Source organism: Diabrotica virgifera, chromosome 2, assembly GCF_917563875.1.
Source record: "Diabrotica virgifera virgifera chromosome 2, PGI_DIABVI_V3a".
Lineage (NCBI taxonomy): Eukaryota > Metazoa > Arthropoda > Insecta > Coleoptera > Chrysomelidae > Diabrotica > Diabrotica virgifera.
Genome location: NC_065444.1, coordinates 112,632,804 through 112,652,362, shown reverse-complemented (window position 1 = coordinate 112,652,362; position 19,559 = coordinate 112,632,804). Strand labels below are relative to the sequence as shown.

Sequence of the window (19,559 nt, the reverse complement as noted above, 5' to 3'; positions counted from 1 at the left end):
TACTTGCTTCTATATATTTCTACTTATATGACGGCAACAGTTATGTTTAAAATTTGCACGTTTTTTAAGGTATCTCGAGATATAAAAAAGGTATAGACATGCGGTTTTCGGTATTCTATTGCTAATTTGGTCTAATTTTGTAACACAGGAAAAAAATACATACTTGTATTTAATATTTTCCAAACAAAACTAGATTTCTAAAAAGAAAATAAATAGCGCCTCCTAGGCGGCATATTACGTAATAGGCTGTTTCCAAATTATAACTATTACATTGACGAAAAAGAGCTGTTTTCAACAAGACCAAGTTTGCAAAAATCGATTAAGCAGAACCGGACTTACACGAGATTTTTTCATAACAAGGTTCCCACTCACCCCCACCTCTTATTTGCACAGGTAGACTTAAACTTGTGAAATAAAATATGCGCAGAATTTTATGAAGAATACGACAATTGGATTTCCAGTGCCCTTTCATTAGGCAAATCTTGTAAAATTTCGATTTTTTAATTTTTTATATTCAATTACGCCCTCTAGCGGTGGACTTACAATTATGAAAATAATTTCCAGGCTTTTCTCGAGGCAACTTTTGTTATAAAATTTTTTTTCCCAAAGCTGTACTATAAACGGTACCAGAAATATGGCCGAGCGCCATTCTTATTGGGACACCCGGTACATAGTAGAGAAATTCCACGGTAGTTTTTGCACTTTAAACAATTAAACAATGTTTAATTATTTAAATATAAATTTTATTTATTGTTAATAAAAATTTAAATTTCTGGTACAACTATATTTCTATTAAATAATTAATAAATTTAAAAAAGTTATTATTAGATATTATAATTATTACTTTTAAATTTTTGTTAGGGGCCTGAAAATTATGTAGTGCCTCGCGCCTGATTTGAAGTAAAATAGGCTCTGGATGTGCCTAACACAAAAAGATGAAATGAGATTAGAAATTTTAGAGAGAAAGATAATTCGACGAATAATGGGACCGGTGAGGATAAGTGTAGGCGAATTTAGAAGATTAACAAATGAAGAAATTAAAGAAGTTATCCAGGGTGAAGACATAATCAAGTTCGTGAAGGCGCAGAGGCTGAGGTGGCTGGGACACACAGAAAGAGCTAACCCAGACTCTACGCTAAAGCGAATAACTGGCTGGAGACCAACAACAAAGAGACCAAAGGAAAGACCCAAAACAAGATGGAGAGATCAAGTCTTAGGAGACATAAAGAAGCTGAGAATCTACAATTGGAAGGAGCGTTGTAAGGACCGGAAAGAATGGAGGAAAGTTGTAGACAAAGCCAAGTCACACACGCTGCTATAATAATAAAAGACAACAGCGGACTGATTCTCCGCAACAAATGAATCAGAGAGCCCAAAAGGGCGGCAAACACTCCGCTAGGAGTGAATAAGCCATGATGATGATAATTAGATGACACAATTAATTAATGAAAGAGTATTTGAAATAAGGTCCGTAAATATCATAAAATACGAGCATTTAGAAGTAGAGCAAAAAAAGTACCATACTTAATAATAATAATAATAATATTAGCGTTTATTGCCCAATAGTTACCCATTTACAGACCAATTTTACAATTAAATAATAAACAATTCCCATGCTTGATATTTGAAGAAGACACAGTAGAAACTATAGCAAGTATAAGTATCTTGGAAGCTTATTCTAGATGTTAGTGCTAGTAGGTAAAATATACAAAGTAGAATTCCACAGAAGAAAGAATGGATGTTAATTGTAAAGCAATTACTGGGAACAAATAAAAATGCATACGAACTGTTGTATATACACAGCATAGTAACACAAATCTCTACCTTCTTCTTCTTGTGCCGTCTTCTAAGGAAGGTTGGCGATCACTTCTTTAAACGCTTCTCTATCTTTTGCAATGTGAAATATCTGTTCAACACTGAGGTCAGTCCAATCTCTGATATTCCTCGGCCAAGATTTCTTCTTTCCAAGCCTTTTTTCCCTCTACTCTTTCTCTCTTCTTTGCATTATGACATGTAGCAGATACGATGTTTGTTTTTATTTTAATTGTGTTCATAAGCTTTCTGCCATATCCAATTCATCTTTTCAACACAAAAAAAATTAATAAAAACAGATAAATATATTTGATTTTAAAACTTACAAAATACTAAAAGAATAAATACAATAAACATATATGAAAAGTTATAGAATACACACATATATTTTCGCATTATTTAATTTATCTACCCAATAAATATTAGCATTGCATTCATTATCCTCTTTCACAAATTATATCAACAACACTTGGTTCCATTAAAACTGGCTCTAGACATCTATGGGCAGCTGACCCTAATATTTCATCCAATAAAAAATGTACCAAATTTTCATCTGCAATAAACCTCCAAAGATACAATTGCAAATAATGTGTGTCCACTTGGATTTGTTGTAATCCATATTTGCTAAATGTTTTGAGCCTTACGCATTCCATAAAAGTTTTTAAGCTTATTTTAATAATCCCTGTTAATATAGACACTTTATTAAATTGTACTGATGAGAAAATATCTATTCTTTCACTAAACAATCTGTGCATATTAGAAACTAGTGCAGAATCCAAAGGATTAGATGTATAGTTAGACCAATTAGATCTGTACTGGTGCCTTGGTAGAGAAATACTATGTGCTTTACGACTAGAATCACTACTATGTTCAGTACCATTGTTTCCATGATCATCATATAATTGTGTTACAGTTGAGTCTATAGCTGAAATATCTTCTACTACTCTTTTCATAACAGCTCTAACAGTTCTTGGCTCTATAGTGTTAAGCCAATCTCTTGTTTCTACACTCTTTCTTAACATTTGTGAGCAGTTAAGACCTTGAATTCTAACAAAAAAATTTAGCAATTCTTGTGCAGATTCTTGCATTGCGTTTGTAATTTCTATTTCATTGGAGACGGCAAGATTTTCTTGAGCATTTATATTGAACAATTCATCTGTCTGGGATAATATAAAATGGACATGGCCATTTTGAAAATCTACACAGAATTTAGATAACAAAAGTAAGAGAGTTGGTGGAATTTTTGGGTCAGATGCAACTTTAGTGCAAAAACTTCTTGCTGTAGCAGTTAAATGGTGAAGGAAACAGACTATTAAACCCTCCCTAACATTATCTATGCAAAAACTATCTTTGAATTGTGGTTTATAAGCAAAATTAATATTAGGTTGTAAGAAAATTACTAAGTCTTGTAACACTCCTTTTACTTTTTCCACAATAGTAATGACCAATGAATTTAATAATTCGTTTAAATTTTTTGAAGATTCTTCCTGAGTAATTAGTTTTGGAGTAGTTAATGCTTGCCTAATTTTGGTTAAGGAATCAGCAAAATGCATTTTTAGAATCTGTAAGTGGGATTTACATTGTTTTCTGGCAGCATTGATAACAATTTCAGCTGCAACATTGGCAAAATCAATATCTTTGCAGAGAGTATTACTCTCTATTCTTTTGTAAAATCTATCAAGTGCTTGCACCAATATAGAAGTATCCCCAACATCTTGCTCCGAATCAACCTTATTTTGAACAAGTTCAAAATATTTTTTCATATTCTCTTGTACAAAACTGTCTAATTCAACTGCAGCGAAATTTTCGAATATATCACTATTTTCAATGTTTTCCATATGCAATCGATTTATAAACATATCATGGAATGAAGCAACAATTAAACACAGATCACTTAAGAAACCTGAACAACCTAGATCAACAAACTCAATAATATCACGTTGCTCACTTTGATCTTTTAACATAACTAACTGTTCTGCTAAACGTTTTTCAGCACAAGACAAAAACTCCATACATAACTCTTTAGCAGGTTCATCTAACTTCAACAGTAAATCAACAGCCTCTGCCAGTTCCTTAGCTGATGCATCAGAATTACCAAATTGTTTTCTTAATTCTCTCTTCAGTTCAATTAAAATCAATTCACAATCCCCTTTGATCCCTTGAAATGAAGGCATATCACCGTATTGGTGTAACACACGTTGAGCATGTAGATAATCTTGTGTAGCTTGAACATAATTCTTTTCTTCCATTCGAGCCTTGAGTGTAGTTGGTAGTTTAAAAAGAAATTGCAACTTCTGTAGAAGGGTGTGTATTCCAGATAACTTACTAATTGTTTGTCTAGTGTCTTGCAATGTACCATTTATCTTGTCTGAAAAAGATGTTATTGTAGCCATATTGGAAGCCAACAGATCCATTTGTGTCTCCATTTTTTTGAAATCATTCTTCATTTTTTTTATTGTGTCTGTAGCAGATATAAATTTGTTATAATTTTCGTATACTAAGGTCTGCATGTCTGAGTGTAATGTTTGTGTATCTTTCACTACTTCAACTTCATGATCCAATATTTGTTTCAAGGAATATTCCTTGAATACCTTTTCTAGATACATATTTGGATTAAAGTTGGATCCATTTATATCCAAAGGATTTGGCTTCTTCTCTGACATACTTTATAAACAATTTAATTATTAAATTTTTTAAGAGCTAGAAGCTTTTTAAGAGCTATATTTGTACATATTCTCAACTCAAAACCAATCAAAATATTGATATTTTTGACTTTTTAACTTGACTTTTGACTTTGACAAATATAAAAACAATGACAAATGTCAGAGCTGACATATGACTGACTGATATGAAGATTGCAACAGTTCAAAACAGTTTATTGAAAATCGCTGTGTCTAGGGCCCTGGGCCCTGATTCTAAATCAAATTTCGACCAAAAACAAGTCGCTTTCAATATGGCGACTGTCGAAATTATTTGACACGGAGATGAATGAATGGCCAACAGCGAGGTTAGGTTTAGTTTAGATGTGTTTTGTTTATTTCTTGCAAGGAAAACTAAATCAAAAGGTATTATAATATAGCTGGGTTTAATTGAAATTTGTTTGTTTTGAGGAATTAGATAGAATAGTATTAAATTAGAAATATAATAATTGAGAATGTCCACAACATGAATCATCAACTCAATGAAAGATGTGAGGTAATAATCTGGGAAAATTAGTAAAAAACAAGGAAAATTAATTACCAGCTATTTTATTGCTGGACATGCTGAAATCAAATCTTAAGATTTCCTATATTAGTAATATAGCTGTGCAAAGTCCACAGAAAGTGTGCTATTTTGTTTATAAACAAATTAGCGCTCCGAAATCTTTTTTTTTTATTATTGCTCTATAACTCCGAAAATTTTAACTTTAAACCAAAACACTCACATAAAAATTGACAGTAATTTAATTCTGCACATTGATAATTTATTCCAATTCCCTTCGACGGAAATTTTCTTCGGAAAATTCGGGTTTTCCAAACAAAATCTTTAATTTTCAACTAAAATTTGAGGGAAGTAATTATTTATCAATAATTAAATAATTTGGTGACAGTGACATAAATCTTTTTTGTTATGAGTGTCTTGAAGATATGAAAATTTGTATGTACAAAGAGGATCGGAATTAAAAGGTATCTAATGGTTCAAAGATTAAAATCCTGTTGTTTATAACTCTGTCGCAAATGCCGGTCAAATTTGACCGGTTATACCTGGAATCACTCCTCGCAATTCAATTTGTTTTTCTTCGAAAAGGACACAGAAGCCGTGCTCTTTTGAACAGCGTTAACTTAATTTAATTTAATCTAATATTTTCTGAGGGGTTCTATTTGTTTATAAGCCAAAAAATTGTTTCTTTATAACATTCCTGAGACCGCTCAAATGGTCCAATTTCAATCCTGTAAGGTACGTTCAATAGGTATAGTGCTTTTTTATATGAAAATCATAGTTATTCTGGTGTATCATAATCTTTCTGGTTATTATTTCGACCGAAATTTTTTAATTAACATTTTAATTATTGCTAAACTATTGGTTAGATTGTCGCCGGTCTCCTGATATACAGAGAGGGGCTAAATTATGGAATAAATTCATTTTCTCTAAAATGGACGATTTTAGAGAAAAATCCCGAAACAGGTCGATTTTTATTTTTAAATTAAATTTCTTGGCATATATTTCAAACTAGTGACGTCATCCATCCGAGCGTGATGACGTAATTATTTTTTTAAATAGGAATATGGGTTCGTGTTGTAGCTCATTTACAAAGGCGTTCAATTCTCTATTCAGTATTATAAACATTAATATCAATATTTATACAGGGAGGCCAAAAAAAATTTTGAATTAAATTAATTGACGCAAGAAGAAGAATGCATGTAATTTATTTAACTCAAAATACATTCTATTGCTGTCAGAAAATAGAAAAAATGTTTATTTTGCACATAAACATTGCTTTTAGCTTAAATTAAAAGTTCAAACTGCCAATAGGTAGGAGGGAGGCTGTTTGTGATTTAATTTAAGCGAAAAGAAATGTTTATTTGTGAAATAAACCTTTTTTTCTATTTTCTGACAGCAGTACAATGTATTTTGAGTTAAATAAATTACATACATTCTTCTTTTTGCGCCAATTAATTTAATTCAAAATTTTTTTTTGGCAACCCTGTATAAATACCTAATGATATTAATGTTTATATTACTGAATAGAGAATTAAACGCCCTTTCAAATGACCTACCACACGACCCCTATTCCCATTAACAAAATTATCGATTACGTCATCACGCTCAGATGGATGACGTCACTAGTACGAAATATATGCCAAAAAATTGTAATTTAAAAATAAAAATCGACCTCTTTCGGGATTTTGCTCCAAAATCGTCCGTTTTAAAGAAATGAATTTATTCCATAATTTAGCCCCTCTGTATAATCTACTATAATAAATCTTTCATGTCTTCAATTATTTAATTATTGATAAATAATTAGGTACTTCCCTAAAATTTTAATTGAAAATGGCAGATTTTTTGGGAAAACTCGGATTTTCTGAGTAAAATTTTTGTTGAAGGAAATCGGAAAAAAAATAACTTTGTGCAGAACTAAATTACGGTGAATTTTTATTTGAGTGTTTTTGGCTCAAAGGAAAAATTATAGGAGTTACAGACCACTAATTGAAAAAAAAAAGAAGATTTAGGAGTGCTAATTTGTTTATAAATAAAATAACACACTTTCTGCGGACTTGTCATACCCCATATTACTAATATATGCAATCTTAAGATTCGATTTTAGCAATAAAATAGCTGGTAAATAATTTTTCCCAAAAATGGTATTATTTCGATAATTTTCCCAGACTATCAACAAAATCCAAGAAACCGAAGCGCCAACCCAAATTCTGAGCAGTGAGCAGTCTCAACATGATAAGGTTAATATCCCCAGTTGCTGTCATGGCGGTGTCGAAATGAAATTGCGACTGTCGAAATGAATTAGAATCAGGCCCCTGATTCTAAATCAAATTTCGACACTAAACAAGTCGCTTTCAATATGGCGACGGTTGAAATGCGATTGTGCGAGCCTTGTGGATTTTAGTTGAACTAACGAAGTGACGTCATGAAATAGCGACTATCGAAATTAATAGCGACTTTAAAAAGGGTGTTGATATTATAATTTCGACTGTCGAAATTATTTGACACGGAGATGAATGAATGGCCAAAAGCGAGGTTAGGTTTAGTTTAGATGTGTTTTGTTTATTTCTTGCAAGGAAAACTAAAGCAAAAGGTATTATAATATAGCTGGGTTTAATTGAAATTTGCTTGTTTTGAGGAATTAGATAGAATAGTATTAAATTAGAAATAATAATAATTGAGAATGTCCACAACATGAATCATCAACTCAATGAAAGATGTAAGGTAATAATCTGGGAAAATTAGTAAAAAACAAGAAAAATTAATTACCAGCTATTTTATTGCTGGACATGCTGAAATCAAATCTTAAGATTTCCTATATTAGTAATATAGCTGTGCAAAGTCCACAGAAAGTGTGCTATTTTGTTTATAAACAAATTAGCGCTCCGAAATCTTTTTTTTATTATTGCCCTATAACTCCGAATATTTTAACTTTAAACCAAAACACTCACATAAAAATTGACAGTAATTTAATTCTGTACATTGATAATTTATTCCAATTTCCTTCGACGGAAATTTTCCTCGGAAAATTCGGGTTTTCCAAACAAAATCTTTAATTTTCAACTAAAATTTGAGGGAAGTAATTATTTATCAATAATTAAATAATTTGGTGACAGTGACATAAATCTTTTTTGTTATAAGTGTCTTGAAGATATGAAAATTTGTATGTACAAAGAGGACCGGAATTAAAAGGTATCTAATGGTTCAAAGATTAAAATCCTGTTGTTTATAACTCTGTCGCAAATGCCGGTCAAATTTGACCATTTATACCTGGAATCACTCCTCGCAATTCAATTTGTTTTTCTTCGAAAAGGACACAGAAGCCGTACCCTTTTCAACAGCGTTAACTTAATTTAATTAAATCTAATATTTTCTGAGGGGTTCTATTTGTTTATAAGCCAAAAAATTGTTTCTTTATAACATTCCTGAGACCGCTCAAATGGTCCAATTTCAATCCTGTAAGGTACGTTGAATAGGTATAGTGCTTTTTTAGACGAAAATCATAGTTATTCTGGTGTATCATAATCTTTCTGGTTATTATTTCGACCGAAATTTTTTAATTAACATTTTAATTATTGCTAAACTATTGGTTAGATTGTCGCCGGTCTCCTGATATACAGAGAGGGGCTAAATTATGGAATAAATTCATTTTCTCTAAAATGGACGATTTTAGAGAAAAATCCCGAAACAGGTCGATTTTTATTTTTAAATTAAATTTCTTGGCATATATTTCAAACCAGTGACGTCATCCATCCGAGCGTGATGACGTAATCGATTATTTTTTTAAATAGGAATAGGGGTTCGCGTTGTAGCTCATTTACAAAGGCGTTCAATTCTCTATTCAGTATTATAAACATTAATATCATTATTTATACAGGGAGGCCAAAAAAATTTTTGAATTAAATTAATTGACGCATAGAAGAATGCATGCAGAAAATAGAAAAAAATGTTTATTTTGCAAATAAACATTGCTTTTAGCTTAAATTAAATGTTCAAACTGCCAATAGGTAGGAGGGAGGCTGTTTGTGATTTAATTTAAGCGAAAAGAAATGCTTATTTGTGAAATAAACCTTTTCTTCTATTTTCTGACAGCAGTACAATGTATTTTGAGTTAAATAAATTACATACATTCTTCTTTTTGCGCCAATTAATTTAATTCAAAAATTTTTTTTGCCAACCCTGTATAAATACCTAATGATAATAATGTTTATATTACTGAATAGAGAATTGAACGCCCTTTCAAATGACCTACCACACGACCCCTATTCCCATTAACAAAATTATCGAATACGTCATCACGCTCAGATGGATGACGTCACTAGTAAGAAATATATGCCAAAAAATTCTAATTTAAAAATAAAAATCGACCTCTTTCGGGATTTTGCTCCAAAATCGTCCGTTTTAAAGAAATGAATTTATTCCATAATTTAGCCCCTCTGTATAATCTACTATAATAAATCTTTCATGTCATCAATTATTTAATTATTGATAAATAATTAGGTACTTCCCTAAAATTTTAATTGAAAATTGCAGATTTTTTGGGAAAACTCGGATTTTCTGAGTAAAATTTTTGTTGAAGGAAATCGGAAAAAAAATAACTTTGTGCAGAACTAAATTACGGTGAATTTTTATTTGAGTGTTTTTGGCTCAAAGGAAAAATTTAAGGAGTTACAGACCACTAATTTTAAAATAAAGAAGATTTAGAAGTGCTAATTTGTTTATAAATAAAATAACACACTTTCTGCGGACTTGTCATACCCCATATTACTAATAAAGTAACGCATAAATTCGTTATTTCGTAAACTGGTTACTTTAAGGAAAATTCCCGAAACACATCGATTTTTATTTTTAAATTACGGTTTTTTGGCATATATATCATACTAGTGAAGTCATCCATCTGGGTGTGATGACTTAATCGATGATTTTTTTAAATGAGAATAGGGGTCATATGATAGCTCATTTAAAAGGGTATTCAATTCTCTATCCAAGAATATAAACATTAACATAATTATTTATACAGTGTGTTCAAAAAACATTTTTTAATTAAAATAAGTGAGACAAAAAGAAGAATATAATGTAATTATTTCATTCAAAATACATTTTACTACTGTCAGTAAACAGAAAAAAATTTTATTTCACAAATAAACATTGATTTTCGCTTAAACGAAATGTTCAAACTGCCAAGCGACAGGTGGGTGGCAGCTTTAACATTGAATTTAAGCAAAAAACAATATTTATTTCTCAAATAAACATTTTTTTCATGTTTTCTGACAACAGTAAAACGTATTTTGAATTAAATAAATTACGTACATTCTTCTTTTTGTTTCAATTATTTTAATTAAAAAAATGTTTTTTGAACACCTTGTATAACTAATTAGGTAAATGTTTATATTAGTGAATAGAGAATTGAATACCCTTTCAAATGAGCTATCACATGACCATTCTCATTTAAAAAAATCATCGATTACGTCATCGCGCCCAGATGGATGACGTCACTAGTATGATATATATGCCAAAAAATCTGAATCTAAAAATAAAAATCGACCCGTTTCAGGATTTTTCATTAATGTCGCTGGTTTACGAAATAATGAATTTATGCGTTACTTTATGGACGCACTGTATATGCAATCTTAAGATTCGATTTTAGCAATAAAATAGCTGGTAAATAATTTTTCCCAAAAATGGCATTTTTTCGACAATTTTCCCAGACTATCAACAAGTTCCAATAAACGGGAGCGCCAACCCAAATTCTGAGCAGTCTCAACATGATAAGGTTAATATCCCCAGTTGTAACTAATATCGAAATGAATAAGAATCGCTATATTCTGCGGCTGTCATGGCGGTGTCGAAATGAAATTGCGACTGTCGAAATGAATTAGAATCAGGCCCCATGTGTACGCAAATAAAAAAGTTAGGTACACGCTTAAACGTCATCAAGTCAGTGACGTCATTATTTAGCGTGTACTATGACTGGGGCCCAGATTCTAAATCAAATTTCGACACTAAACAAGTCGCTTTCAATATGGCGACGGTTGAAATGCGATTGTGCGAGCCTTGTGGATTTTAGTTGAACTAACGAAGTGACGTCATGAAATAGCGACTATCGAAATTAATAGCGACTTTAAAAAGGGTGTTGATATTATAATTTCGACTGTCGAAATTATTTGACACGGAGATGAATGAATGGCCAAAAGCGAGGTTAGGTTTAGTTTAGATGTGTTTTGTTTATTTCTTGCAAGGAAAACTAAAGCAAAAGGTATTATAATATAGCTCTGGGTTTAATTGAAATTTGCTTGTTTTGAGGAATTAGATAGAATAGTATTAAATTAGAAATATAATAATTGAGAATGTCCACAACATGAATAGTCCTGTCGCCAGGGGGGGTACAACGGCCTCGTTAATTCAGATGGACTTACCCAAATTTTTTTTATGTATTTTGACCCGTAGAACACGAATTTTTTGGGTAACAGTTGATCCGGATGTCGATAAGATTGTTATAGACCAAGAACTTGAGGAATCAAATAACAGCGATTTTTGGCAAAACAAAACAATATTTTGTATTTTTTGGGTCATTTTAAGCAAAAAATATTTCTACAAGTTTTTTAGTAGGATGCACAGTTTTCGAGATAAACGCGGTTGAACTTTCAAAAAATCGAAAAACTCCAATTTTTAAACCCGAATAACTTTTGATTAAAAAATAAAATAGCAATTCTGCTTAGCGCCTTTGAAAGTTCAAGTCAAATTATGTCGGTTTTGATTATTTGCATTGCTAAAAATTTATTGTGTTATTGCTAAACAAAGCTACAAACAACTAGTGCGTGAGTGATGTTTCTATGATTTCTCATTTAAAATCGAACGAGTAGGTAGAATAGGTACTAGTGCAATCAAGACTATTTCTACGTTACATGCGTTAAAACGCATGTAAAAGCACGGGAAACCCTACGTGTTTATAGCTTTGTTAAACAATAAAAAAATAAATTTTTACCAATGCAAATAATCAAAACCGATATAATTTGACTTAAACTTTCAAATGCGGTAAGCAGACTTGCTATTTTATTTTTTAATCAAAAGTTATTCGGGTTCAAAAATTGCAATTTTTCGATTTTTTTAAAGTTCAACCGCGTTTATCTCGAAAACTGTGCATCCTACGAAAAAACTTGTAGAAATATTTTTTACTTAAAATGGCCCAAAAAATACAAAATATTGTTTTGTTTTGCCAAAAATCGCTGTTATTTGATTCCTCAAGTTCTTGGTCTATAACAATCTTATCGACATCCGGATCAACTGTTACCCAAAAAATTCGTGTTCTACGGGTCAAAATACATAAAAAAAACTTGAGTAAGTCCATCTGAATTAACGAGGCCGTTGTACCCCCCCTGGCGACAGGACTAGAATCATCAACTCAATGAAAGATGTAAGGTAATACTCTGGGAAAATTAGTAAAAAACAAGGAAAATTAATTACCAGCTATTTTATTGCTGGACATACTGAAATCAAATCTTAAGATTTCCTATATTAGTAATATAGCTGTGAAAGGTCCACAGAAAGTGTGCTATTTTGTTTATAAACAAATTAGCGCTCCGAAATCTTTTTTTTTATTATTGCTCTATAACTCCGAAAATTTTAACTTTAAACCAAAACACTCACATAAAAATTGACAGTAATTTAATTCTGCACATTGATAATTTATTCCAATTTCCTTCGACGGAAATTTTCCTCGGAAAATTCGGGTTTTCCAAACAAAATCTTTAATTTTCAACTAAAATTTGAGGGAAGTAATTATTTATCAATAATTAAATAATTTGGTGACAGTGACATAAATCTTTTTTGTTATGAGTGTCTTGAAGATATGAAAATTTGTATGTACAAAGAGGACTGGAATTAAAAGGTATATCTAATGGTTCAAAGATTAAAATCCTGTTGTTTATAACTCTGTCGCAAATGCCGTTCAAATTTGACCGGTTATACCTGGAATCACTCCTCGCAATTCAATTTTTTTTTCTTCGAAAAGGACACAGAAGCCGTGCCTTTTTCAACAGCGTTAACTTAATTTAATTTAATCTAATATTTTCTGAGGGGTTCTATTTGTTTATAAGCCAAAAAATTTTTTTTTTTTATAACATTCCTGAGACCGCTCAAATAGTCCGATTTCAATCCTGAAAGGTACGTTGAATAGGTATAGTGCTTTTTTATACGAAAATCATAGTTATTCTGGTATATCATAATCTTTCTAGTTATTATTTCGACCGAAATTTTTTAATTATTGCTAAATTATTGGTTAGATTGTCGCCGGTCTCCTGATATACAGAGAGGGGCTAAATTATGGAATAAATTCATTTTCTCTAAAATGGACGATTTTAGAGAAAAATCCCGAAACAGGTCGATTTTTATTTTTAAATTAAATTTTTTGGCATAAATTTCAAACTAGTGACGTCATCCATCCGAGCGTGATGACGTAATCGATTATTTTTTTAAATAGGAATAGGGGTTCTTGTTGTAGCTCATTTACAAAGGCGTTCAATTATCTATTCAGTATTATAAACATTAATATCATTATTTATACAGGGAGGCCAAAAAAATTTTTGAATTAAATTAATTGACGCAAGAAAGAAGAATGCATGTAATTTATTTAACTCCAAATACATTCTATTGCTGTCAGAAAATAGAAAAAAATGTTTATTTTGCAAATAAAAATTGCTTTTAGCTTAAATTAAATGTTCAAACTGCCAATAGGTAGGAGGGAGGCTGTTTGTGATTTAATTTAAGCGAAAAGAAATGTTTATTTGTGAAATAAAGTAAATATTTTGAGTTAAATAAATTACATACATTCTTCTTTTTGCGCCAATTAATTTAATTCAAAAAATTTTTTTGGCAGCCCTGTATAAATACCTAATGATATTAATGTTTATATTACTGAATAGAGAATTGAACGCCCTTTCAAATGACCTACCACACGACCCCTATTCCCATTAACACAATTATCGATTACGTCATCACGCTCAGATAGATGACGTCACTAGTATGAAATATATATGCCAAAAAATTGTAATTTAAAAATAAAAATCGACCTCTTTCGGGATTTTGCTCCAAAATCGTCCGTTTTAAAGAAATGAATTTATTCCATAATTTAGTCCCTCTGTATAACCTACTATAATAGGTCTTTCATGTCATCAATTATTTAATTATTGATAAATAATTAGGTACTTCCCTAGAATTTTAATTGAAAATTGCAGATTTTTTCGGAAAACTCGGATTTTCTGAGTAAAATTTTTGTTGAAGGAAATCGGAAAAAAATAACTTTGTGCAGAACTAAATTACGGTGAATTTTTATTTGAGTGTTTTTGGCTCAAAGGAAAAATTTTAGGAGTTACAGACCACTAATTGAAAAAAAAGAAGATTTAGGAGTGCTAATTTGTTTATAAATAAAATAACACACTTTCTGCGGACTTGTCATACCTAATATTACTAATATATGCAATCTTAAGATTCGATTTTATAGTATTTTTACTACAAAAGCGATATTACGTAGGTCAAAATTTTTGACGTAAGAGAACTGTCAAAACATTAGAATGTGACTTTTCATTATTGCCATATTTATAATAAACATGGCAATAATGAAAAGTCACATTCTAATGTTTTGACAGTTCTCTTACGTCAAAAATTTTGACCTACGTAATATCGCTTTCGCTTTTGTAGTAAAAATACTATAAATAATTTTTCCCAAAAATGGCATTTTTTTCGATAATTTTCCCAGACTATCAACAAATTCCAAGAAACCGAAGCGCCAACCCAAATTCTGAGCAGTCTCAACATGATAAGGTTAATATCCCCAGTTGTAACTAATATCGAAATGAATAAGAATCTCTGCGGCTGTCATGGCGGTGTCGAAATGAAATTGCGACTGTCGAAATGAATTAGAATCAGGGCCTGGGTTTTTTGGTACACGCTAATTTGAGCCAAGGTTCATAGATAGGGGTTAGGTTATCTCATAACTATGTGGGCGGAAGCGAGAGGGAGGGGAATGCCTACGTCACTCGTACGACAAAGTCAAGTTTGACAGTTGTTTGTGGTTATATTCGTTTATTTGTTTAATATTTGTTGAGTTTTTAAGCATATAAGGACAATATTACTATAATTACTTATTTGGGTCCTATACAAAGGCAGTAATGACTTGTGAAGTGTGTTTTCGTAACCGTGTAAAGTTAGTTTAAAAATTATAATATTACACATAATAATATGTAGTTTTGTATGTTATAATAGTAAAACATTTTTTAGATGAGTGGTGGTAACATTTAATTGTAGCATAGCTATATGTAAAAGCAACTCCAAAATTCCTGAACCAGATGGAAACAAAATAATGTTTTTGGACATTTCCCAAATACCTTAACATTATCAAACAATAATGGATAATAAAATGTTCAAGATAAATGGGCCTCTAAACATAAGAAAATAGGTAGCAAACATTTCCTCGTGTCTGAATATGTTAATATTATGTTACGTCTTTTTTATATTTTAACCTAATAATAAATTATTTATATTATTCGTTCTTTTGTTGTTGCATACCACCAAAAATGATAAAAGTACTGCACATTCCACGAAAAACATAATAAGTAAGTACCTACATATTAGTATTTTTGATTTTAAACTTTTTCTTCTATTTTTTTGGATTTTTGTGCTAATTAAATTGTTTTCTCCATTTAAAACACACATAATAAGTGTTAAATGAATTCTAGTTTTTTGTTAGCAGACTATTGATTTTTAATGGAAAAATTGATATAATTACCAATATAAGAACCACTTAATATACCTATACCCAAGAAAATCTCAAAATATATTGCAAAACCTAAGTTTTTGAACCTTTTATTAGCATTGACTCTTATGACAATTTTAAAATTGTCGTACGGATGACGTATTCCCGCCTTTAAAAAGCCAGCCTTTGATTGGTCTACAGTTATGAGACAACCTACGCCCTAATCTATTAACCTTGAATTTGAGCCGCGTGTATGCTGTGGCAAAGAATACATATCTCCCAAGAACCGACACAAACGGATTATCTATGAACTAAATTTTTATGCGCATGTGCCAGATCGGCCATTTCTCAATTTGTATGAATAGCAAATAATTTTGGTGACATTTGTCTTGTACAGGATCGGCGTTTGTTGTCACAGTTGTTTGTTTGGCTTGGCTTGGCGTTAGTATAGTATTTTTACTACAAAAACGTTATTACGTAGGTCAAAATTTTTGACGTAAGAGAACTGTCAAAACATTAGAATGTGACTTTTCATTATTGCCATGTTTATAATAAACATGGCAATATATATTTATAATAAATACATGGCAACATGGCATTTATAATAAATATTATAAACATGGCAATAATGAAAAGTCACATTCTAATGTTTTGACAGTTATCTTACGTCAAAAATTTTGACCTACGTAATAACGTTTATTGTTTTTGTATCAGTTTGTAGCTCATAGTATTTTGTATAGACTTATTTTCTATATACATTTTGTTATATAGCCTACAACTATTAATTGTTATTTTCCAACATTTATACAATTTAATTCTTTTTGAGATATCTTGATTATGTGAATTAATTATTTTAAGCTTTTTCATGAACTATAAACTATCGTATAAAAAATTAATTTTGTATTTATTGGGATTTCACAAAGAACTTGAATCTAAAATATCATACAAATTCTCTAACTTTTCTTTGACCTCTACTGTACCAAATGCATCTGCAGGAAGAGCACAAAGTCATATTTTATATGTGTTCATTCCACAAGCCACGTGCTGTGTTTAAAAAGTTGAGGATCCAATACTCACAAAAACTTCCATAAAGTACTTTTATCAGCAAACCTAAATTAAATTTAATAAACTATGTTTCATTAAATTGTTTCTGTAGTTTGTATAAAACAATAACTTAGGTCAAATATATAAAACAATTTATGACTGACTACTTGAAATTCAGGATTTTCAGGAGTAACATTATATAATTTAACTAATTCAAAAAGTTTGATCCAATATCACTTGAAATTGTTTCAACATTCAAGTTAATGCTTGATAATTGACAATACACTCTTCATAATAGGTTTACATTCTCTTGATTATACTTGCGTTCCAACAAAAAAAGCTAAAGGCTGCTTTCATATGGAATATAAAAGCTTCTGACCATAATGATCAAAACGTTTCCATATATATATATATATATATATATATATATATATATATATATATATATATATGTTTAAAAACATGAGATGTAGATCCTTGAAACACTCAGTGATCAAAAGATCCAAGGTTAATGGTTTGACGACCACTCGTACGAATCAAACAGATGAAATAGAGAATGTGGATATTCAACCTCTCATCTTTATTGATAAGCCCAGAGAGGTTGAAGAGGGCGAAACACATTTCTAAGAACTGGTGTTTGGATCTTTGATTCTATTCAAAAAAATTTTTCCCAACCCGAAGTGGTGGATGTGTGAATTGTTCGTAAGGGGATTTTTCCACATTCTCTATTTCATCTGTTTTATATATATATATATATATATATATATTAATTAAAAAAATCACTTTTTCTCTTTTCTTCATTGCTTATTAGTTTTTATTGTATACTATATATATTTTTTCAGTTATTACATCTTTATATTTATAGAAATAAAATAGTAAAATACTTATTGGTTTTTTATTTATTTACCCCGATATTCGACTTTAAAGAATGTACTGGCTGGTTTTGGCTGGAATGTACGGAATGTTTTGGCTGGTTTATAAGACTATAAAAATTGAAAATATTGACATTCGATTTTAACATACAGTTTCTTGTTGTTGATCACGAACATTTGTCATCCAAAAAGAATTGGATTCCGTGACGGTTACAACGGCCGTTATTTTTCGATTATTTTACGAAATAACGAATATAATGAATTAGGAAATACCTCGACAAACAAGTAATTGGTCCTAGGTTTTCACCCAAAGTAATCGAAAGTAGAACTGGAAGTCGATATTGGAACTCTTCGTGTAAGTTTGCTTCGATTGATCTACGATTTTACTAATTTTGTCATCTTGTTTTACATTCATATCATATTTTGAGTGACTTTAAAGCAGTACCTACGGTTGTAACTCTAAAACCGAAGTCCGATGTCAAATTTCTCATCTTGAATACCATCCATGGGTTATAAGCTTTCATTCGCCACCTCATTTGTCATTCTATCTGTATTAGTAACTGAGGAGTTGTATTCGCGGTCGGACGGACAGACAGTCATGAAACCAGAAGTATATATTTGTTCTCGTCTTGAGAATGCGCGTCGAATAATATATCACTTGTGCTATTGCGGTGACTTTAAAAGAGTACTTCCGGTCGCATTTCTAAAACCGGAAGTCCTAGGTCAACTTTCCCACCTTTAGTACCATCCATGTATTATGAGCTTTCATTCGACACCTCATTTGTGATTCTACCTGGTATAGTGACGGAGGAGTTACATCTCCGGTCGGACGGACAGACAGTCTAGGTCAAATGTGTCACCTTGAGTACCATCCATGGATTATAAGCTTTCATTTGACACCTCATTTGTCATTCTACCTTGTATAGTGACTGAAGGAGTTATGTTCGCGGTCGGACGGACAGACAGCCTATTAGGTCACACCAAGTCGTTCAAATTCTCACCAACTTGTTCACACTTTTTCAAAATTGGTGAAAACAACAAATTATATTTTGTATCGTTGTATCAATATAAGCCAAAAAGAATAATTAGTGAATGTCACGCCACTATAATATATTTTATTATTGGTCTTTCAATGCTAAAATCAGGATAAAAAAGGTATTTTATCCATGGTTTTAATCAACATAATTCTCACCATTACTTTGTGTTGTATTTGCAACCTTTTGTAAATCAAAAATAATTCCACCATATTAAGGGCCGGTACTTTATGTCTCCGTTAACAGCCGGTTAGTTAACCGGGGTTTAATCGGGACAGAAATATATGCATAGCATAGACATAAACGCAATTATACTTATTATTATATTCATAAATAATTATAATAATAATTATAATTGCTTTTATTACAACGCAAGAGGCCCTATGAGGTACTTTTCTGTCCCGATTAAACCCCGGTTAGCTAACCGAGGTTTAACCGGGACATAAAGTACCGGCCCTTAGAATGTCAACAAAAGCCGGCCCTGCATGCAACCTTTCTCTCAGTGCAACTAAAATTTTATTGATACACGCCAGAAATGTGCGAGACTTTTCTCAGTGTACTCGCGTGTACACTTGCCAACTCGATACTAAAATTAAGTACATGCTAACAACAAAAGAATCGCCGTCCGTGTCGGTTCTTGTGAGAGATATGTATTCTTTGGCTGTGGTATTAAGTATCTGTAAGTCACAGATCACCTACCTCCTCTAGATGTTTCACGATAACGCTTTGGTTAAATATGAAAAACAGCGCTCCATGCCGCTTGTATCGGAACTAATTTCAAGCGGGAATTTCAAAATGTAATTTTGGTGGAAAGAAAATGTTAGGTTAAAATATTTGTATAGTTGAAAA

At 31.2% G+C, this 19,559-nt stretch overlaps 1 protein-coding gene and 1 long non-coding RNA gene across 2 annotated transcripts; one reads left to right on the top strand and one right to left on the bottom strand.

Moving 5' to 3' along the window:
* Positions 1 to 2,102: 2,102 nt before the first annotated feature.
* Positions 2,103 to 4,598, bottom strand: LOC126880182 (vacuolar protein sorting-associated protein 51 homolog). Its single transcript, XM_050643955.1, has one exon. The coding sequence runs from the start codon at positions 4,473 to 4,475 to the stop codon at positions 2,250 to 2,252; it is 2,226 nt and encodes a 741-aa protein (XP_050499912.1). The 5' UTR covers positions 4,476 to 4,598; the 3' UTR covers positions 2,103 to 2,249.
* Positions 4,599 to 14,748: 10,150 nt separating this feature from the next.
* Positions 14,749 to 15,550, top strand: LOC126880192 (uncharacterized). Its single transcript, XR_007696473.1, has 2 exons — positions 14,749 to 15,211; positions 15,286 to 15,550. It is a non-coding gene; the product is annotated as an uncharacterized LOC126880192 (long non-coding RNA).
* The last annotated feature ends 4,009 nt before the right edge of the window (positions 15,551 to 19,559 follow it).